Source organism: Cutaneotrichosporon cavernicola, assembly GCF_030864355.1.
Source record: "Cutaneotrichosporon cavernicola HIS019 DNA, chromosome: 4".
Classification (NCBI taxonomy): domain Eukaryota; kingdom Fungi; phylum Basidiomycota; class Tremellomycetes; order Trichosporonales; family Trichosporonaceae; genus Cutaneotrichosporon; species Cutaneotrichosporon cavernicola.
This window is the reverse complement of record NC_083396.1, coordinates 1,333,267-1,354,471: the sequence shown is the minus strand read 5'-3', so window position 1 is coordinate 1,354,471 and position 21,205 is coordinate 1,333,267. Positions and strand designations below refer to the sequence as shown.

The 21,205-nt window shown below is 57.5% G+C and overlaps 7 protein-coding genes across 7 annotated transcripts; 5 read left to right on the top strand and 2 right to left on the bottom strand.

The window, feature by feature from the left end:
* Positions 1-1,999: 1,999 nt before the first annotated feature.
* CcaverHIS019_0405280 (uncharacterized protein) lies at positions 2,000-5,937 on the top strand (the record flags this gene model as incomplete). Its single annotated transcript, XM_060600373.1, has 4 exons — positions 2,000-2,144; positions 2,187-4,253; positions 4,291-5,375; positions 5,416-5,937. 4 exons carry the CDS (start codon positions 2,000-2,002, stop codon positions 5,935-5,937), a joined length of 3,819 nt encoding a protein of 1,272 aa, XP_060456973.1.
* Positions 5,938-6,114: 177 nt separating this feature from the next.
* Positions 6,115-7,367, bottom strand: GPI11 (uncharacterized protein; the record flags this gene model as incomplete). Its single annotated transcript, XM_060600372.1, has 3 exons — positions 6,115-6,297; positions 6,360-6,695; positions 7,032-7,367. The coding sequence occupies 3 exons, from the start codon at positions 7,365-7,367 to the stop codon at positions 6,115-6,117; spliced, it is 855 nt and encodes a 284-aa protein (XP_060456972.1).
* Positions 7,368-7,555: 188 nt separating this feature from the next.
* Positions 7,556-8,102, top strand: CcaverHIS019_0405260 (uncharacterized protein; the record flags this gene model as incomplete). The annotated part of the gene is made up of 4 exons (XM_060600371.1): positions 7,556-7,688; positions 7,738-7,916; positions 7,949-8,005; positions 8,037-8,102. The coding sequence occupies 4 exons, from the start codon at positions 7,556-7,558 to the stop codon at positions 8,100-8,102; spliced, it is 435 nt and encodes a 144-aa protein (XP_060456971.1).
* A 1,518-nt stretch (positions 8,103-9,620) lies between these two features.
* Positions 9,621-11,487, bottom strand: CcaverHIS019_0405250 (uncharacterized protein; the record flags this gene model as incomplete). The annotated part of the gene is made up of 4 exons (XM_060600370.1): positions 9,621-10,648; positions 10,681-10,997; positions 11,031-11,323; positions 11,356-11,487. The coding sequence occupies 4 exons, from the start codon at positions 11,485-11,487 to the stop codon at positions 9,621-9,623; spliced, it is 1,770 nt and encodes a 589-aa protein (XP_060456970.1).
* Positions 11,488-12,380: 893 nt separating this feature from the next.
* YOP1 (uncharacterized protein) lies at positions 12,381-13,902 on the top strand (the record flags this gene model as incomplete). The annotated part of the gene is made up of 7 exons (XM_060600369.1): positions 12,381-12,420; positions 12,928-12,950; positions 13,063-13,253; positions 13,293-13,437; positions 13,501-13,603; positions 13,652-13,831; positions 13,883-13,902. 7 exons carry the CDS (start codon positions 12,381-12,383, stop codon positions 13,900-13,902), a joined length of 702 nt encoding a protein of 233 aa, XP_060456969.1.
* Positions 13,903-15,474: 1,572 nt separating this feature from the next.
* ERG5 (uncharacterized protein) lies at positions 15,475-17,316 on the top strand (the record flags this gene model as incomplete). Its single annotated transcript, XM_060600368.1, has 2 exons — positions 15,475-15,566; positions 15,843-17,316. 2 exons carry the CDS (start codon positions 15,475-15,477, stop codon positions 17,314-17,316), a joined length of 1,566 nt encoding a protein of 521 aa, XP_060456968.1.
* A 1,445-nt stretch (positions 17,317-18,761) lies between these two features.
* On the top strand, positions 18,762-20,931 carry CcaverHIS019_0405220 (uncharacterized protein; the record flags this gene model as incomplete). The annotated part of the gene is made up of 4 exons (XM_060600366.1): positions 18,762-18,804; positions 18,951-19,345; positions 19,377-20,858; positions 20,890-20,931. 4 exons carry the CDS (start codon positions 18,762-18,764, stop codon positions 20,929-20,931), a joined length of 1,962 nt encoding a protein of 653 aa, XP_060456967.1.
* Between the last annotated feature and the right edge of the window lie 274 nt (positions 20,932-21,205).

Sequence of the window (21,205 nt, the reverse complement as noted above, 5' to 3'; positions counted from 1 at the left end):
CCTTTGAGCATGTGTAAAGAAAGGGGCTTAAGCGGAGAGGAGGTCCGAGGCCCAGGCCGTGGAGGAGAGGAGAGGCCAGGGGGAAGTGATCAAACTCGGTCCGAGACCGTGTTCAGCAGCAGCAAAGCGAGGCCCCAACGCCGCCCCCGCCCATCCCTCCTCCGCTCGCGCCTCGACTAGTCGCCCCCAGTCTCCACCGTGGCCTACTCTATGCATTTCATCTCTTGGTTTGCATCTCACCACGCATCGCCACACACCCATATTCATACACCCTCATCCCATCAACATCTAGTAGTCGGCAATTTACGACTCGGACGACACCGACTTGCCATTGACGCGAAAACGGAATCTCTTGACGTTTTGGCCCAGTAAAGGCACTCGAGAGTTACCCCAGTCGCACCCCAGACACCGCTTTGATATTTTGTAGCGCCTTGAAACCATCCACCTTTCCTCACTCTTCTCTTCTTCCTCCGACCCTCCGCGCCCTCCGACCCTCTCTATTCATCTCTTTACGGCGGTAAAGTTGCGGGCTACAGCTACACCATTTGCTCCACCTACACCACCTCACAACCAAGTATCAACACCTTGACTAGTTGCCATCTTTTACACTTGCAACTATTACTATTCAACACACTTCCCGGTCTCCCGGTCACCCAACTGTGGACTTTATCCTTCCCGCTATTACCGTTACCCCTCTCGCGTCATCCATCCAATCCTCACATCAATCTCTCTGTACCTAGACAACCATCAACAGGACCAGGAAGACGCGCCCACTAAGAACAACCACGCTCCCTAACCCCAACGCCTCCATCTTTGTCCCTTGTCGGTCCATCCACTGTGACACTGTGTATGGTCTAGATTCCTCATCATTCGTCCTCGTCCTCGTCCTCGTTCACCCTCACTTGCCCTCACTCCCACCCCCCAACGCACAGTCCCTGTCCCACCCACCCCTTGCTCCCTTTCCAGACGTAAGTTTGCCCCTCATCACCATCCCTCCTAGCTCGGCGCTCACCGTCCCATCACTACTCTTCGTCTTCCCATCTCCGTCATCAAATCTCCAATACTGCCCATCATCACCTCGATCCTCCGATCTCGATCTCTTGCTGTGTTGTTGTCATTGCGCATCTCGATCCACACATTCACTGTCCCCGCTCCGATATCACCAATCTTGCCGTTGCGCCCGCGCCCCCACCTGGACCCCCCCTTTCGCAACCCCGCACGCGCACGCACGCGCGCATCATTGGCGTTCCCCATCTGTGATCCGCGGGCCGTGTCCACCCATCGCTTCCTCACGACAACGTGACGACACTTTTCTACACTGCCCCCTCTTGCCCATTTAACCCGTCCTCGCGCTCGAGCTGCTTGATCCATGGCCTCGGACATTCTTCCGCGCTCCATCACCCGCCCTTCCTCCCCTCCAATCTCTGTACTCTCTCGACCTCCTATTCTTCCGCTTCGCACTTCCGCGTTGGACACATCATCCTTCGAATCCTATCAATCCATTCCCTCCCTTGTTTCCACCCCGGCCGACTCCAACGACGGCAATTTGAAACGCAACTCGCGCGGCCCACCACCCTCTGCTTTCTTACGTTCACAGTACAGTGCTCTGCCTCCGACTCTCTTCAACGGTGAAGACAAACGCAGCAGCGTCCTCGACATTTTTAATATCATCGACAGCGAGTGGGAGTTTGTCGACTCGGCTTCTGTCATTCCTCCAGACGTCAACTCGTCGCCTAGGCGCACCAAGAGCGGACGCAAGCCAGGCATGTCCTCCGTCGATCCATCGCGCCAAGGCCAAGGCGTGCAGAAGAAGCCCAGCTTGTTCCGCCGCCTCACACAATCTTCGTCATCTCACTCCTCTCCCCCTCCCCCTCCCCCAGCCCCGCCGGCGGCGCCTCCCCAGTTACCTCGCCTGTCAACTCTCTTGAGTGACAGTACGGCGCCGCTGGCGTCCGTCACCAAAGGCGCTCCCGGCGCTGGCGGCTTGATGTCGGGTACCATGCTCGGCGATTCACCTCCCAATAAACGTGTCTCGAACATTTACAACACCCACTCGTTGCCCCCTGGCGCTGCTGCACCGACCAACAGTCTCAACGGCTCCGAGGGGTTTCGTTCCGGCTTCCGGGTCCAGAGTAGAGCCCAAGGTGAGCATTCTGTGGCTGTGGACCTGGCTAATCTTGTTACAGATGTTGGGACGCCCGCCCACGCCCCACATGCTCGCCCCAACGGCACGCCTATCGCAATGATGCATCGCCAAGCTAACGGCATGCCGAACGGAGTACCTCATGAAGTGCCTCTGCCGATGCAGAACAGTATGCTCAACGGAGTGGGCCAAAGTTTGTCCAATGGGACGTCCAAAGCACTGCCAAGCAGTCCACCTCAGGCACAGTACAAACAGCCCATGGCCAACGGTTACGGTATTCCTACCAGCCCACCCAAGGCTCCACTCAAGCAGCTCCCAAACAGTCCTCCCATGGCCCCTCCCAGACAGCTTCACAATAACAACTACCCCTCACCACGGCCACTGCCAACACCGGTCGCCAACGGTCCGCACGCTACCGGGCCTTATCCATCAAACGGAATGGCGTTACCAAACGGTCACTTCTCCCCTCCAATGTCGCGACCTGGTCCTCCGACAGGTCACCAGTCCGCACTCCCTTTGCCTCCTGGAGCTGCACACCGGTCGGTACCTATGCCTGCCCTTGCGTCGCCTCCGATGTCACCACCAACGGCCCAGTTCAACCCCATGGATCCCAGCGGCGGATTCCCCAAACAGGTGTACTCGCGTCCACCTCTGCTCGACGCCAGTGGCAACGACGGTCCAGCTCGTCGTGGGCCACTTCCGCAGCGTATGACGTCTGTTGACGCAACCGAGCCCCGGGTTCCCAACGGGTCGCTTCCGCAACACGATGCGCACAGCAACAGTGGCCACCGTAATGCCCAATCACCGCCGGTGCCACCGTCGGCTGGCCAATTCGCGTCGCGAAACCCATACGCAGTGTCGTCCCCAGCCCCTGTCCAGAACAGTCACCAAACACAAATGTTGGACAGGGGTCTGAGAACTCCTGCTTCCGCTCCTTCGGTACCCAACGGCCGTGCTGTGATCGCGCCGCCTGCACGCTCTACGTCGGTGTCGCAGAGGCCGACGCCGTCACCATCGGGCGGGCGCCCACTGCCCGCAGAGCCGGGCCGGTCACCTCCTGGCGCTTGGCCATCGGGCTGGCGAGCACTGCCCCCAGAGCCGAGTCAGTCGCCTCCTGGCACCTGGCCATCTGCAGCGGCCACAGCTTCCGGGGCGACTGTACACGTCATCGCAAGTAGCGACACGCGCCGGGCGACACCAGTTGTCCCGACCAGCCATCCCATCGCGCCACCTCCTTCCGCTGTCGCGCCAACGAATATGGCTCCACAGGCCAGCACGGCCTTGTCCAGGCCCAAGATCACCATTCCGTCGACGTCAACCCAAGCCACTATGCCGCCTCCACAGCCACAGCCTTATACTGCTCCTGTTTTAGCGGCCGCCACGGCTGCCACGAATCCGTCGGTGACGAAGGAGGTGCAGCGTCAGGCACCGCCGCCGAAGGGTTCAAGCCTGATGTCGCCGATCGAGTTCACACCTTCCAGTACTGTACCTGAGCGACGTGACGCCAAGCCAGAGACTGGCGCTCCTCAGGCCCAGCCTTCTGGAACGTATGCTGGGGTCGGCAACGGCATTCCGCCAACGGCTGCACTTGTCGGCAGCCAGCTCCCGCCACGCACCCGGACCTCTGTCCAAGGGCGCCGCATTGCATCGTCCCCACTGGCCAGCCCCTCCGTGTCCATGCCGCCAAGCCCAACTCTGGCTACACACACGCCGGCTTCCGCGTCAACTGGCTCGCGCTCCGTGTCGACCGCGTCCGCTGTCTCTGCAGCCATGTCGCGCTTCTCTCGGCAGTCCGACTCGCCGGCACCGTCGATGGCAAGCAGCCTCAGCACCGCTAGAGCGTCGAGTGTCATGGACAGAGGGCGACCCAAGCTCTTGCACAAGGTTGAGAGGTCGATGACTAGCTTACTAGTGCACCCGCGCATCACAATGTCGTTACTCCCGTTCTTAAACATCAACAGTTTCCTCAACCTGCTCGGATCGGACGACGAGCTGCGCAAGTACATCTCGGGCGAGATGGTTGGGCGCTGGGTCATGCGCGAGTGGGGCATCACTATCGAGCGGGAGCGCGGCCGGTCGTGGCCTGGTCTGACTGTCTGGGAGGGTTTCCGTGAGTACACCAATGGCTGCATTTGCTGACGCAACAGTGGAGTCTCTGCTGCACGACCCTGCGGTCTACAGCACCTACCCGGGGCAGTACCACAACCTCCTGAGGCATCTGAGCCTGTCGCACTCGCTCATTGTCCTCTTCCTGCGCACGCTACCTGCGGCCGCGTTCCCATACGCGCCACCCTTACCGTTCGACGACGACCTGCAGCTGCCGCCTTTGCACAAGTCGAGCTCTGCCGGCAGCTTCCACAGCATGGGCGGCGCACTCCGGCGCCTCGGGTCTCGTCCTGGTTCCCGCACGGGAAGCTACACAGGCTCTGATGCCGGTAGCGGAATGAAGATGCCGCGGCGTGAGCGCGTCACTGAGGTTGTTATGCCCGAGCCGCTTTCCGCCGGCCCACGCGACTCGGCTCCAGCGCTGCCTCTGAAGGGCGGCAAGCCGGTGCATCGCAGAGGCTCGATTGGCTCGATCGCTTCAGTTGCGCCGTCGTTCAACTTTGGACGCAAGCGGTCGAACAGCATGGCCTCGGTCCAGTCCGCGGCGTTCATGGCGCCAACCTCGGGGGAGAAACCAGCCACTCCAGTCCCGCAGGGCAAGGCTGCGTTCCCGCCTGTGAGCTATCCGACGGCCAAGCGCTACGAATTCCGCCGCTATGGCGACAACGCCTCCCTCAGCCCGTCCGGCAACGGTGGGCCATCAGGAAGCCGACCCGGATCGATCATGTCCGTGCAGTCGGGCTCTGTGGCTCACCACAACGGCGCCATGTCAAGTAGCCGTTCGCTTGACACGCTTCCCGCGCCTCCGCCCATTGGCGGCTCTCGTCGCGGCGCTCGCTCGTCCCTCACTAGCAGTTCGTCTAAGCGCTCTGACGTGGGGGCCAACGGCAATGGCTCCAACTCACCAGTGCAGCGCCGCTGGGATTCGCCGACGCAATTGATGCGCGTGGAGCTCGCGTTTGAGCGTCCTCCGCCCTTCATGACTGGCCGCGCTCCGATTCTGCGCGTCTTCGTTCCCATCTCGGACAAGGTTCATCGTTGGCCGTCCAAGGAGGGCGCAGATGCGTCGTGGCGTGAGCTCGAGAAGTGCGGTGCGAGTAAGCGGATGCGTCTTGGCGACCTTGTTGTGAGTACAGCTATCCATCGTCAACTCTGCTAACAACCAGGTCAATACGGCTCTCAGCAGGCCGTCCAACACCGAGCACGTCCTTATCTTTGTGCCCTTTGTTCAGCACAAGCTTGTGCCGCTCGAGTATGTGCACTGCAACACCGGGCACCTCCCGCACTACCTGGACGCGTTTTCGCTCTCGCCGACATACTACGATCCGTTCCTCCCGACACCACAGATCATCTACCTCGACTTTGCGCCGTGGGCGCAGCAGGCGATGAACTCTGTGCGTCTCGCGTACGAGCGCCGCGACCACATGACGACGTCGGGCGCCCGCATCAGCGCCAAGCGTTACCTGCACGTTGGCGGTATCGAGGTCAAGGCTGGCGACCGGGTCGCGCCTGAGTGGCAAGGCATGATCTCGCTCGAGGCCGAGGGCACTGCTGAGGGTCGGCAGGCAATGGAGGCGCGGTTCGGGCACGGCGATCCGGCGCGCGTGATCATGGGGCCGTGGGAGGTTGTGCGCGAACGCTCGATGCTCGGCAGTCTCTGGCTGCGTCTGATTCCCGAGAGTCGTTAGGCTCTGAATCTGACTCCTCTCGCTGTCCCTTGTCTTCATGACATACACGCTTGTAAGAACGATTTCGCTGGTAGATCGAGGTCATCATTCCCGCATTGAACATTTTTTTGGCATTTTCCATGCATCGATGAGCATTGTGTGTGGGCGTGCTATGATTGTGGTTGTGTCTGAACCAGTCTACTTGGTCTTGTTTTTACGCTTGCGCGCGGGCGCCTTGGCTACGTCGGCGGCGGCAGCCTCTGCGGCCTGCTCGTCGGCAATGTCCTTGTGGAGTGCCGTGAGTGCAGACTTTATAAACGCCCAGTATCCACCCGCAACAAAGCCGACGAGCGAGCCAACGAGGGGAGTGAGGGGCCAGCTCTAAGCGTTAACTAGTTCGAAACATGCGGGGGATAGAGGACCGTGCGAGTCCTCCCACTAACCTGCCATGGGCGATCCCAGTCGAGCGCGAGCGGGATTGCGCCGACCCACGCGCCGATCAGCGTACCTGCGAGGGGGAACGCGAGAGCGCGCTCTTTGGAGTCATGCGCGTCAGTCGCACAAACGAGGCGCGTCAAGCGCCAGCGGGCGACGATGCCGTCGTCGTACAGGCTGGGGATGCCGAGGACGTACACGATCGGCCAGGCGGTCAGGAGAGCGAGCGTGAGAGACAGCAAGGCCGACTCGAGGATGTGGCTGACAGGTACACCGAGGAGCGTGATGGCGTTCAGGAGGAGGATGGCTGTGCCAGCGGTCGCGAGGATGGCGTCGCGGGAGCGCTGGGGTTAGCTGGATGATCCAGTGTGATGGAGGATGTGTGATGGGGGATACAGGGGCAATGAGGCAGAGAGGAAGTAGTAAGGAGTCTAGGATGTGATCCGAAAGGATGAGAGTCGGAGGTGATGAGGTGATAATCGCCATCGCCATCGCCATTGCACTCCACGCAAATGCGTGTCTGACAATCTATGAGCTGCTTTTCCTTCCTTCCTTTCTTCCTTTTTTCCTTCCTTGGGTCTCTCCTTCTCCCCCTTTTCCCCTTTTTCCTCCTCATCCTCCCTTTCACTCAATGCGTCCCCACCACCTTGCTTTCCCCCACACCCTTCACTCGCACTCACCTCGCCAAAGGTCTCCGGCGTGCCCCACCAACGTGCCATCTTGGCACCCCACCACATCATGGTAATCGCCACGCCGGCCGCACACCACGCCGCCGTACCGGCTGGGTGTGCCGTGATGGGCGTGAGCCACGGGTGTTCGGGCCGGTCAGAACTTGTGCTCTGGCTGTGATGGCCGCCGGGGTAAAAGTAATCGGTCGAGCGGGGGAGGACAACGATACACGACCCAAGAAGGAGGGCGAGGTATCCCAGTGCGCTAAAGTAGTTGTGTAGCGCAAAGGAACCGGGAGGCGCCAGTGGGATCTTGGGCGGGCGCGGGCGGCGCGGGAGCTTGAACATGGCTTAATGGTGATGAGGGATGGACAAAGTTGGTTGACGGTTGACGTCGACGTGTGGAGGTGGAGGCTTGGTTGGAATTGTGAAGATTAATAATGAGCTTCGTAATGGCAATAGTAATAGGCGGACGAAATGTGCCTCCACTTCCGACAGCCATTCCAGAGTTGAGTTGTCAAGTGTAGGTCGTCCCCATGAACAACTGGAACCGGTGGGATTATCGCAAGGCCCAGCCGCCGCTTACGTTCGTTGCTGTCGTCGCACTCGCCCTCATCGTCTTCGGCTACCTACTTCACGGCTTCTCCTCCTCCACCCCAGCCGTAATGGGTGTGTTGCACATCGGTTCGTCCCTGGCTCCTTAAGCAGCTAATAGCAGTCGCATTCAAGCTCGCGGACGCAGCCAACCTGCCTGCGCTCACGGCTGACATGCTGGCCCTCAAGGATCAGTGCACAATGCAGGGGAAACCATACATCCGTTCCGCGGTGGGCGGGAAGCAGTCCAGCCCCGAAGGCCACGATGGGGGGATGCAAGTCGTCTTCCTCGTCGAGTTTGAGGTGGGTCGTGATGAAGAAGAGGCTGACGACAGAACCAGGCGGACGCGGACTATTACATCTTCGAGGATCCAGCGCACACTGCGTTCAAGGTACGTCTGCGGTGGAATTAGCTGACAGCAGGACAAGATTGCGGGGTGGGGTGTCGAGGGCGTGACGGTGCTCGACTTTGTGCCGGGGTTGTTCTAAGTGCATGATCGAGAATGCAGTGGGAGGATTGCGCATGAGATCGTCGCTGTCGGTCGTACATCGGGTGGACCCACGACGGCCTTTTGTGCCCAGCGCTTGCTACCAGCTTGACCTCGTTCACCGCGTACGGTGTCCATCGCAAACCCAGCAACCAGACGTCCCCCTCGCCGCTTCACGGACTGGGAGCGCGTTCTGCGTTGCAATCACGCCTGTGTCTACCATTGGCAAAGAGTGGGCTTTATGCATTCCCACCTGACCGCCACGAGGCGCACATGTCGACCGCTCACGGCCGGCTCTACGTCCACCTGCACCATTTATGCGAGATGACGATGGAGCACGAACAGCGAGCGGCGAGTAGCCATACTGACATAACACAAAGTAGATTTGATAGCGGTCAAGTCGACACCATTCCGCGCCGATCGGGAACAGTCAACAATCCCATCCTCTTCATCTATCATCTCACTGACACATGGCGATGACGCACATACGGTTGATCATTCCGTTGGGTTGGGAGTTGGGAGTCATGACCAACACGACCCGCCGCTCGCTAGCACTCCACGCACAACAGTGGCACTTACGACGGCCAGAACAGTGACAAACTGACGTGCCGTCATGCTTGCTTTGGGATTCGCGAAATGTGCTGGATACTTGGAATTGCGGCTACTTGTACTCGAGTTGTTGCCACAACTTTGTTGTTGATCATTACCCGCTAGCTCTTCCCAACCTGAGGTCGCCCCCTGTTCGCCCAGCGCCAGTCTACCACATAGGTAAGCTTCCCCTCCCTTCTTTGTTAACAATGTCACGTACCGTCTCTTCCCCGACGGCCGAACCCCAGGTACTCCGTGCGCGCCATCACCGGCCTCACGGAGACCGCCCGGCTGGGCGGGGCGCAATGCATCCGCCGCGTGACGGAAGGCTAGCAGCACTCCCCCCTTGACATGGCTGCGGGGATGCACGTTGTCTTCGTTTTCGAGTTTGCGTGTGAGGCTGACCGCGATTATTGGGTGTATACCGACCCAGCGTATACGGCTTTCAAGGTGAGTGGAGTTTGGTGAGGGACTAGAGTACAGGGGAGCAGGCAAGGTCGGGCTCGTTTCTCTATGCGGGATTGGCTGGCTGACAGCAGGAGCGTGTCGAGGCTCACGTTGGGATCGAGAACAAGTTGCGTTTGACTTTACCCAGGACGCGTACTAGAGGCGGATAGAGACGTAGTTGTGTATTAGGTAGAATTGTATGTGCATAAGTGTGAGTACCAAGTCTAGTTAGATGTCAGAGGTGCGGCGCAAGCGTCTCGGGCGTGCTGGCGACGGCACATAGCCATGCAGTGGCAGCCAATGTCAGAAAGAACAGGACCTGAGACTATGTGAATTCGGAGGTTACAGTAGATGGCCGCGCGTTGGTCAGCCGGCCCACCGCACATGTAAGACTACATAACAACGAGACATGCCAACAGGCTACGGCAACAACGTAAAGTCCGAAATGTCCTGGGCCATGGGGCAACGTCCAGCGTCGCTCAGGCTAGAAGAGCCAATCCGCAAACATGGCGTTCACCAGACACCAAACGAGAATCGCAGGCAGCGTGACGCCGAGCATATCAAACGTGCTGCGCACGAGCACGCCGTGCCGCGTCCGCCACAACCAGCGCGCGTATCCCTTGGCGCGTTGCAGTGGGCCCCGGCTCTGGTCGGCGACGAGACTCAGCACCGACATGTCCTTGGCTTTCGCAGCGGAGACCCACTCGCTCGCGGACATTATGCGTGGGATCTGGACTCGGCGCGGAGTGCTGTTCGGGAGGGGGAGGAGGCCGCCGCTCGCTGTCCGCCTTGGTGCGTACTCGGTGTTGTTCAGGTCGTTGCCGTAGCTCGATCGCCGCGACAAGGATGGCGATGGTGCCTCGTCGTCATGCCCGAAGACTAATCTTGGGCTCACAGCCGGGCTCCCCGGTGCGGAAGGCGCTGGTGAGAGAGAATGCCGGGACATGATGTGAGTCTGGAGGTGCTGCGCTGATCGCCGCGACGGAAGCGTCAGGGGCACCGGGCGGTGGAGCTTCTCCTCGATGATGTGGAGCCGCGACTTTTCGGACAAACGGTGAGACCGCGACCACGTCCTGCGAACGTTCACGTAGAAGAGATAGACGAATGTAAGGATGGTGAGCGGGACGTACACACGCTGGTAGACTCCCAACTGGTCTGGGAGAATGCAGGGGACGTCCGCAAGGCCCGCCAGGCCAGGTTCCGGTGGAACCAGCGACAGCAGTTGAAAGCCAGGACGGCGCACACCAGCGTTTGAGCTGAACGACTTGACTGTCACTTCCTTGACGGCTCCTGGATGCGTGATTTCGCAGTAGTCGTGATCGTCACCACTGAAGACAATGTCTGGCTTGATCTCTCTCAGCAGGAATCTGCTCGTCTCCGATCCCAAGAGGCTCTGATAGCCTAACCCGACGCCCTTGAGAATGCGCCCGTGCTCGCTTAGTGGGCCGCACGTTGCGGACTCGGGTCGCGCGAGCGGGATATGTGAGATGAGGATCGGGGATGGCGGGCGCGCTGCTGTTAGTTTGCGCTGTCGTACGACTCACCAATGCCGAGGCCCTTGACAAACTCGATGACGCCGCCGCTCACACCGTCCCACTCGCCAAACTGCACCTCGGACGCATAGCGGCGATAGTCCTCCTCGACGAGGCCGACGGCGTCAAGCAATATGAGCGAGTGATTGGAAAGGTTGACGACCTGATTCACGGCACCAAAGTGCTCGAGGTAACGCTTCCTCGCGAGTGGCGAGAAGTTTGGGCTTAGGCGCCCTAAAGGAATGTCGTTGTTTCCGGGAACGAAGTATGTAGCAACCGACTTGGGCAACGTAAAGATCGAGTGGAACAGTTTCATATATTCCTCGTATCTGGTGTGAGCTGTCGCCAATGTGACAACGTACTCTTGATCTGAGAGGTTCCCTCGGCCGCAGTCTAGCATGTCACCGACGAAGATGACTGCGTCGATGCGTCCCAGTCGCCGGACAACTTTCCAGCTCTTGCGCATGTACAGTTCCTCCATGTGCTGTCGCACGGCGTTGACCCAAGGCCGTGCGTCCTCTGAATGCGAGAGCACAGGGTGGGGCACGTGCGGATCTGCAACCAGGACAACATGTATTGGGTCCGTGCCAGAGGCCTTGCGCAGCTTGGAGTCTGGGAAGCGGCAACTCGAGAGAGAGCTGAAGAACTCACCGGCCTGTCGTCAGTGGGGAAGGATGTAGTACGCACCTCGTACCAGATCACGATGACGACCCAACCGAATCTGAGAGCCAGGAGTTGAGCGGAGCGACTGAGGAGGCGAGAGCGGCGTGGGCGCAGCTGGAGGCCACCAATGCTCGGCGAGTGCGACGCATAGGCCATAGGCGCGTCGCGGGAGTGTGAACGTGGGAGTCGAGGGGGTTGGTAAGTGGATGAAAGGAGAATGCAGTGTGCTTGTGGAAGCACAGTCGTGGTGGGAAGGGTGTCAAGTGAATGTGTATATACGAGTGTGCCTGGCTGGCTGAGTGGGTTGCGTGGTAAGCGGTTACAGAAACGGACAGGTAGTGTGAATGTATGAGTCGAGGAACAAGAGGTAGAGAAAGTGTATGAGAGTGTGTGAGTTTGTGAGATTGAGTGAGATGATAGATGTCAGACGCGTTTGTGAATGCATTCAAGTTGAGCTTTGTGTGGAATGATACAGCGTGACTGCAATTCTAACTTTAACATGTGTCGTGTCTCAATTTACCCTTTTAAATGATTCACTCTTTCCCTTAATTCCCTTGATAGCTTGATCCCCTGGCCTGATATGCCGTGGCTTTATGGCATTACAACTGGACTGTTTTACAGCAAGTGTTTTACAGGCTTACAGAAAGTGTTTTACAGGAATTGTCTTACAGGAATTGTTTTACCTGAATTGTTTTACATGAATTGTTTGTACTATGTACTTTTCAAGTCTAGAATCCAGGCATAACGGGATAAATAACATGAGATAAATACTTTGGAAAGTAGTCCTTTTTCAAAGAGGGTGGGTTAAACAAGTGATCGTCAGGTTGGTGATCGGTTGAGGGGGGAGAGGAAGGAAACAGTGCCACATCTCCTTATAGAGGCGGTAATAAGCGGATAGGGACTGGAGAGAAGTGAGTATGACTATGATGTGGGCTTGTGCATGACCTGCACGTCATAGTCTGCTACGTAGAATGACGTCTAGCCATAAATGCCCATATGCGCGCAGCTTGCATAGATATGGCTCATGCCGTCACTCAAGCTCTACCAAGATGATCACTCAGTCAAGACCTTGCCTTGCGTACACCCGATGTAAGAGTGAGGGAGAGGGAGATGACCACTTTGAATCCCATTTGCCCAATAGCACATCTTGCCTAGTTGCCCATATGCCCCTATGCCCATATGCTCATATGCTCATTTGCCATTGCCCAGAACACGAAAGGACCCTGGATTATAGTAGAGTGCGTGCGAGAGCGCGAGAGAAAGAGTGTGAAAGTGAGAGAGCGGCTAGAGCTTGGAGCTTGACCCGATTCACATCGTCATCTTCCAGCAAGCTCCAAATCTCACCGTAAGAGTGAGCCACACAGCAAAGCAATACTTTAGCAAAGTTGACCCTTAGTGGAACTTGAACTTACCCGCAGTTCCCCCTGCATCATCATTCAAACCACTCCAACCACCCACCCAGTTACCAAGGTCATCCATCATCCAACCCTCTTCCTCTCATCTCTCTATCTCTCTTCATCACATCCATCCATTCACCCATCCATCCCTTCCAACCCTTCCTCACTTGTCTATCCTCCCCTCTCATCTCGATTCTAGACCCAAGAGATAATCCATCCACAGTGAGCATCCTCGTTCGATCGCTGCCATCCACCAGCTGGTCATTTGTTCCCCTTCCCACGGCCACAGGGCAAAGCCCTTCTTCCCGACCTACTAATGCTGACTACCTCTTAGATGGCTACCCCTCAGTCTCAACAGATCAAGAACAACTTTGTCAACCACCCCTACGTCCAGCAGGCGAGCCGTGCTCTCCAGGGCCAGGTCAACTCGCTCGATGCCGAGCTCAACAAGTACCCCGTCCTGAGGGAGGTTGAGGCCAAGACCAAGGTCCCCAAGGCGTACGGTGTCCTTGGCCTTGGTGGCGTGTGAGTAGCCAGCTGCTGTGAGACTTGCGCTGACGACAGTGCCGTGCTTCTCATCTTCTTCAACCTCTTTGGCCTCGCGCAGCCTATCTCCAACCTTATCGGCTGGGGTCTTCCTGCGTACCTCTCGATCAAGGCTCTCGAGAGTCCTAGCACCAACGACGACAAGCAGTGGCTTACCTACTGGGTGAGTAGCTTGACGTTGCAACGCAAAAATCGAGCAAACAGGTCGCGTGACTAACGCAAACAGATCGTCTACGGCACCTTCAACCTCATCGAGTCGGTTGCGCTCCGCCCCATTCTTTACTGGGTTCCCTTTTACTTTGTCTTTAAGAGCATCTTCATTGTTTGGCGTGAGTACAGGCGTGTTTGTTTTAGCAAGTAGAGAGTTAACAAGCAAGTCTTCCTCCCCTCGACCCGTGGTGCCGAGGTTGTCTACTTTAACGTTCTCCGCCGCCTGGCTGTGAACATCAACCGCCCGGCTCCCGCCTACAACTCGACCTCGTCGTCGTCGCGCCCGGTGGACGTTTCGACTGGACAGACCACTGGCTTCAACCCCAGCGCTGGCTCGGCGTTCAGCGGTGAGTAGCAGCTGAACTATGTGACGTGTCAATGTCACTAACACTGGACAGACAACACGCAGCCTCTCTAAACGACTCTCGTTCACCCCATCCCACCTAACGATCACGACAACGATACAAGATCTGAAGGAAGAGTTCTTCCCCTCCCCTGTACCTTGGCATGCCTTGCGTGCTTAGAGTTTGAGGCCTCGTACAAAACTGATGGCGGATGAAATGTGAAGAGTGGTTGCTTTACGTTGGGAAGATGTTCACTGCGGAAGTAAGAGGCAGTGTCGTCATGAGTCGCGTGGGTTGGGTGGCGTCGGTGGCTTGGGACAATGTTGCCGATGCTGGCGCGGACAGTAGCCTCCGCGTTGGCTTTAGTTGTGAGGCCCGCGCCGTTACGCCATACTGCCAACATTGGTTAACATATTAACATTAAAGCACGATTGCTAGCCTGATGGGTTATGCCACGTTGCAACTAGGCGCACAGGCAAACACCTCACAAACCTCACGAACGGTGTCAATGACGTTGCAGGCGATCCTCGGATCCTAGCCATTTTAGGATCCTGGAAGCATTGTTCTGGTCTAGTTTCTAGCTGGCTTAACCGCAATTAACCGGCCTCACAAACTCAAGTAAAAGCCCAAGCCCAGCTAGCTGACGTCTGCCTGCATATACAGATGTGTACCAACTGGTAACCATGGTCATATCGACTCGCGTTATGCTCAACGCTGTCAGTCTGGGGATCTGCGATTACCGTAATCCACGTAACGAGCTCAGTCGTTTATCATCTTCTGTCAAAGTTGGAAAGATTATGGAATGCGCCAATCCTGCGCCCATCTTGAAGTGATTTTTGTACAATCTCTGCAATGGCAGGCGACTGGTTTTCCATTCAGAGCGACCTGTGTGGTGGTGACGACGTACTCTCCTAAATATACTCGAGGCCACGCGGGATCGCGAAGCAACGAAGCCTCGGCACGTTCCGTGGTCGACGCGTCCCCCCCCCCCCCCTCCCCCCTGCAAGAGCTCTGAACCGGGGCCCGTGCATGTTGAGAACAAAAAAGTAGGAAAGGGGACGCCAGGGGTAAGGAACAGGCTTGGCGGGCCAACCAACTTGATGAGGCATCGGCGGGCGGAAAATCCGAGCGTGACCTTGAATACCCATACATTATGTCAATCAAGCCATCAAACCATGAATCAAGCAAGCCACGAGTTGAGACTGAGGGATACGCAGTTCCCTACTAACAAGAGACTCGTATACCTAGCGCCCGACTTAACCTACTTCAAGGGCTAAGGGCTGGGGGGTTCTCAAGTGGGCTCCCCCTTGGGTTGGATGTCTTCTGGGCTTCTGGGGGCATCTCCGCTTTTGGTCCCGCAGTCACCCTGCATGCACGCCAACACCCTGATTAGTGGGGTGGTACGAGAGTTTGAGACTTTGGGTCAACGCGTATACATGCACCTTTGCTTTTACTCGTCTTGTGCCGTGTTACTGTTGCACTGCTCGCCAGGTTCTGATACTCTATAACTTGCCACCTAGGTGAGTATGCCCATCTCTCTTCTTTCGTCCGCCCACTAAAATACAAACAGTTTCTTGTTGTTGACAGAGTAACCACTACTGCTTCCCCACGCCAAGGTCGGCCTCGCATCGTCCACACTTTCAACAATGTCCTCGCAGGCAATCCCTCGCGCAACGTCGCTCGCCGACAAGACCTGGGGTCTTGAAAGCCTTACCCAGGCCCGCTTCTCATTTGATACGTGCGTCCGCGTTTGTGTACTGGCTGCGCCCGTCGTATGCCACTCACCGTTTTATCGTGCGCTGCTGACACTGTTCCGTTCCTCTCCTCTCAACCACGCACTAATGGCTCTCGACTCATGGTTCTTGGCATTCTTCGACGCCTTGATCTTTACACCGACGCCCCGGCCACATGCCACACGGATGACCACATCGTGCCATCCCCCATCGACAATCCTTTCCGGATCACAACGTCTGTGCGCTCGGTTTGTCCGGACGGCTTTTCCGCAATTCAACAGCAAGACGACGGCGGCCACCATCCTAACTGTTGTCATCTCCCTCCTCATTCTCGAGCAGATTGTGTACCGCACCAAGAAGGCCCACCTCCCCGGCGACAAGTGGACCATCCCGGTCATTGGCAAGTTTTCTGACTCGCTCAACCCTACGCTTGAAAACTACAAGCGCCAGTGGTACTCTGGTCCTCTGTCATGCGTCTCCGTCTTCAATATCTTTATCGTCATCGGCTCATCGAACAAGATGGCCCGCAAGATCCTCAACTCGCCCAACCACGCCGAACCCTGCCTTGTAGCATCCGCCAAGAAGGTCCTTGACCCCAACAACTGGGTCTTCCTTCACGGCAAGGTGCACGCTGACTACCGCAAGGCCCTCAACGTCCTCTTCACTCAGAAGGCTCTCTCGATCTACCTCCCCATCCAGGAGCGCATCTACCGCAACTTTTTCAAGGAGTGGGCCGCCCATAAGGGTGCCCGCCCCATGATGATGCCCATGCGTGACCTCAACATGGAGACGTCGCTCTCGGTCTTTGTCGGCGACTACATTACCCCCACCGACAAGAAACTCGTCAACAAACTGTACTGGGACATTACCACCTCGCTCGAGCTCGTCAACTTCCCCTTTGCCATCCCCGGCACCAAGGTCTACAACGCGATCAATGCGCGCAAGGTCGTCATGAAGTACCTCGAGAGCTCGGCAGCGCAGTCCAAGGTCCGCATGGCCGACATGCAGAACGAGCCCGAGTGCCTGCTCGACGAGTGGACCCGTGCCATGATCCTGTCCAAGAACGGCAACTCGGAGGAGGCCAAGCTCCTCTCGCGCGAGTACTCTGACAACGAGATTGCCATGGTTGTGCTCTCGTTCCTCTTTGCGTCGCAGGATGCCATGTCCAGCGCCCTCGTCTACGCTTTCCAGCTCACTGCCGACCACCCCGAGGTTCTTGAGAAGATCCGCGAGGAGCAGATGTCTGTGCGCGGCGGCGACCTCGACGCGCCCCTCACTCTCGACCTCGTCGAGGACATGGTCTACACCCGCGCTGTCGTCAAGGAGGTTCTCCGCTACCGCCCGCCCGTCATCATGGTGCCGTACCTCACCACCCGCAACTTCCCCATCACCGAGGACTACACGGTGCCCAAGGGCTCGATGATCATCCCTGCCTTCTGGAACTCGCTGCACGACGAGACCTGCTTCCCCGAGCCGGACAAGTTTATGCCCGAGCGCTGGCTCCCGAACGAGGACGGCTCGGAGCCCCTTGCCGAGAGCATGCCCCAGAACTACCTCGTTTGGGGCAGCGGTCCTCACAAGTGCATCGGTCCCCAGTACGCCGGCATGCACCTGGCCGCTACGCTCGGCACCGCGTCCGTCCTCCTCGACTGGGAGCACTTCCGGACCAAGGATTCGGACGAGGTAAAGGTCATTGCGGCCATCTTCCCCAAGGACGAGTTTATCGCTTCGTTCTCGGAGCGGGCGGCTATGTAAGAGAGATCGATCGTAGAGGCCAGGCCGTAGCTGGCGCGGTGGCGGTCGACACCACTAATGTGCCATACCCTAATCTAGTAGATCTACAGTGTCTTGGGCGCAAAGGCGGTATGCATGCAGCTGTAGCTTGTTGCTTGTTGCTTGAGGAGATCAGGTGGCGATTGCGGAGAAGCACACAGACACACGACTGGTCACAGAGCAACGCCTCCCCAAAGCTCAGCTGAGACCCATGTCGACTGTGTCAGATATAAGAATGATGTACAAATACATTACAGGGTAAGGAATGGGTAGATGCTGACGGCGCGATCGCGAGATGAATCAATATGGGCAGCTTGAGCAGTAGAGCAGAGGTGCCACTTGTGTGCGGGATCAGTTTGAATCACCTACCCTGCCGTTGTTGCTGCCGTTATTGAATGTACAGTAGCAGAGCTCTTGTACTGCTGTTCCTGTGCGCTTGTTGCCCCAAAGGCCAAGCTCAGATGCTTAGTTGTGCGCGCCGTGCGGCCATGTGCTCAAGACTGAGACTTGCTTCCCGCAATTGCCTCCCCCCTGACAAGCTCTTGATTATTTGTATTTGTGCCGAGCGGCATGAGCCAACACGATGGCCGTGCTCACTGTCGAGGAACATGAGACGAGACAGGAGGGGCTAAACGCGTAAGACGCGAGCATGGGTGGAAGGCTCAGCAAATGTCGGTCGGATACTTTGATGCATACGGTACAGGTTGGCCTGATTGCCTGGTCGATGTAGTCAGCGGCATACTGCACGAGATTGTAGGAATTTGGTCTTTGCAGTCCTACCTTCCCGGGCTACCAATCAGCCTCGACAGTGTCTCTCGCTCCCGCTGCCGCCCCGTTGCCTGTCTTGCACACTGCCCTTGACCGCATCTCACTCCCGCTCATCCACGCATCCAACCCCGAAAAGTGTGAGAGTACTCTGAACGTACACATACGTACTTGAGGAATTGAGCGAGCGATTTAGTTACATATACATATTTGGTTGTATAGAATTTGAGCCCTGAGGATCAAGTGTTGGCGCACGCCCATGTTGACCTATAAACCCTTAAGACTCTTGGACGTTTGGACCTGGAGCTACCCTATTTCGTCTCTTGTCTCTCGTTTCTCGTTCTTTGTATACATCTAAGACACTTTACAAGCTAATACAAACTAGGATCTCATCAATCTCCCCATTTCCATATACTTTCTCTTTCAACATCACATCTATTAATCTTACATCTAACTCGTAACCAGAAGCGTCACATCCCCACTGCACATCACCCACATCCCCTTCACTCTTCACTCGTCATCAAACCAATACATCCCATCGCCTGACAGCCCCGCGCCCACGTCCGACTGCGCTCACCCCGATCGCTGTCTTTTGTCCCTCACCGGCATACCTCCCACTTCCCCGGCCGCAGTGCACCCTCCCCCCAGTCTGTGTATCTGGGATGGAGGACGGCCGCGCCTCTACAACTAATGGCGAGCTCACCGGTGAGTCTGGCGCCCTGCGCGTTGCCGCCGCCGTTCCAACTATCATGCGCCTCACGCGTCTAGAGTGCCGACCGGGACCTCGCAGATGATCACGAGATCGGCTCACTAGACCTCCATCTTGTCTTGACTCTGTGCTGACGGTCCAGGCGCCGACCTCCCCGGAGACACACCGCGCGCCGCGGCTTTCACTGCTTTATCCGGAGGGAGGTTGTTGCCCAACAATGTTCCCGCCGCCGCCAACGAGTCGGCCATAGCCTCATTACTTCCCCCCGATATACAGGATGGGCTGTCTGAGAGTGGGTCAAGGCGATCAAGCATGCAACCACGCGTACCGTCGCGTCAGTTGTTGCAGACTGCATTAGACCTTGCGCAAAAGGCCGTCGAGATGGACAAGAACAACGACGTCGCAGGAGCGCTGGCGTCTTACCGCGAGGCGGTGAGCAAGCTGCGCGTTGTCATGGAGCGCGTCGGCGTCGACCCCACGTCAGACGGCAAGCGAGGAGGCAAGAACGAGGAGGAAGGGAGAACACTGCGAGGCATTGTGAGTTTGGACCGAGCCTCTCTGACCACAGCACGACGCGTACATGGCGCGTATCACTTTGTTGTCAGCGTACGAGAGCCCGCCTGATGGCGACGACGGTGCAGCTGCGTTGGCGCTCACCAACCTCACGCTCGACTCGAGTGTGAGCAGTGCCGCAACAACCCCTCCCAACCACTTGGCACGGCTCAATACGAACACTGAAGATTCGCCCAACAACAATAGCGATGCTGGACCAAGTACACCTCAGCGATCCCCGGCGTTGTCGTCGATCAGTGGACGCAGACAGAGGAGTAAGCAATCAAAGCAATCGTTCGGTTTGGACGAAGAAGCCGACCTGTCAGGCGTTGACGGAGCCGACGAGAGCGAGGACACGAGCATCAAGGACGGACTGGCGCCGACAGACACTTCGTCGCGCGCGAGCAATGACGAGGACGACCGACCATTGCCACCACTGCCTGCGTCACTTGTTAGCTCTAAAGGGGCCTCGGAAAACAACCCACAAAGCTACCTCATCAACTCGACAACGGCGCAAGGGACGATCAACCAACGACGGAACAATGGCACGCCATCCATGACCTCGATCTCCGAGCTCAATGCGTCAACGAGCAGCGAGGGTAACCCCGACGGCTCGGTCCGGAAACGGACTGTGTCGCTGCGGGGCCTGAACGGCGACAGCGCAAGTGAAATGTACGTCGCTGCACCATTGCAAGCGGCGTTCAAATCCACGTTGGCGCCGCCTGCGCGACTCTCAGGCACTGCACACCTTTCGATGCGCCCCGATCCCCAACCAGCAGAGATTGCCCACAGGCCATTCCATATCTTGCGCCTGTTGTCTACCTCGATGGACGCATCTGGGACTGGCGCGTACATTACCTCGTCGATCCACATCGACCCTGGAGTGTGGCGCGCAGGCAACCTACGCTCGGGCGGCATGTCCAAGTCGATCAGCGGCGCCAAGGTGATCGGTATTGAGGCCAAGACGCGCGTGTGTGAAGCGCTCGTCGGCCACCTCGAGGCAATCAAGAGTGTCGGTAACGTGTTCTTGGACGGGCAGCGCGAGGAGCGACATGGTGTCGACGTTTCCTCCCGCCTGACCAAGGCACAGATCGACCAGATTGCGCGTATCGGCGACGAGTTAGGCGGACTCCTCGACGGCCTCGACGACGAGCTCGACTCGACGTACAAGGCGCTGGCAGGCAAAGGCGTCATCTCGTCGGGCGCTTGGAACGGCAAGGCCAAGACGTCGTGGGGCAGCCGCATCTCTGCACGTGTGGATAAGATGTCGCGCGGCTCGGACAGCGGGGAACGCTACGTCGACATTCTCGGGCAGCTCTTCTACGCCGCGCAGGTCATCGACGACCATCTCCGCTGCTTCACTGGACCGTGTACAGCCGCATACCATGCCCTCCCACACAAGACGTACAAGCAGATTGAGACGCGCATCACACGCGCTGCGCAGTTCTTTGGCGCCGTCATTGTCCCGTTTGTTTTGGAAGATCTGAGGCAGTTTATGGTGAGTCTGATCATTAACAAGCTGACACCAGCTTGGGTACCTCAAGGGTGGTCTCCAGTACCTCGAGGACTAGTTCTGTTGGCTTTTACTATACATTCGTTCTGTGCTTTACTTAATTGGGCCATACACTCTACGACCGAATACCGTATGCGCTATCCCCTATCCTAACTCATCTATGCTCTTGTTTCTACGCCGCATCCCCTACCTCCTTCTTGATTATGGGATGTTTAATTCGGCACCTGACATGCAAGTCGGAGTACCAGAGTGCTGCTTATTGTGGCTCTTGGCAAGATATGACTCAGAGGAATGAGAGAATGAGGAAGCTCAACGAAAACAGGGGAGGGCGA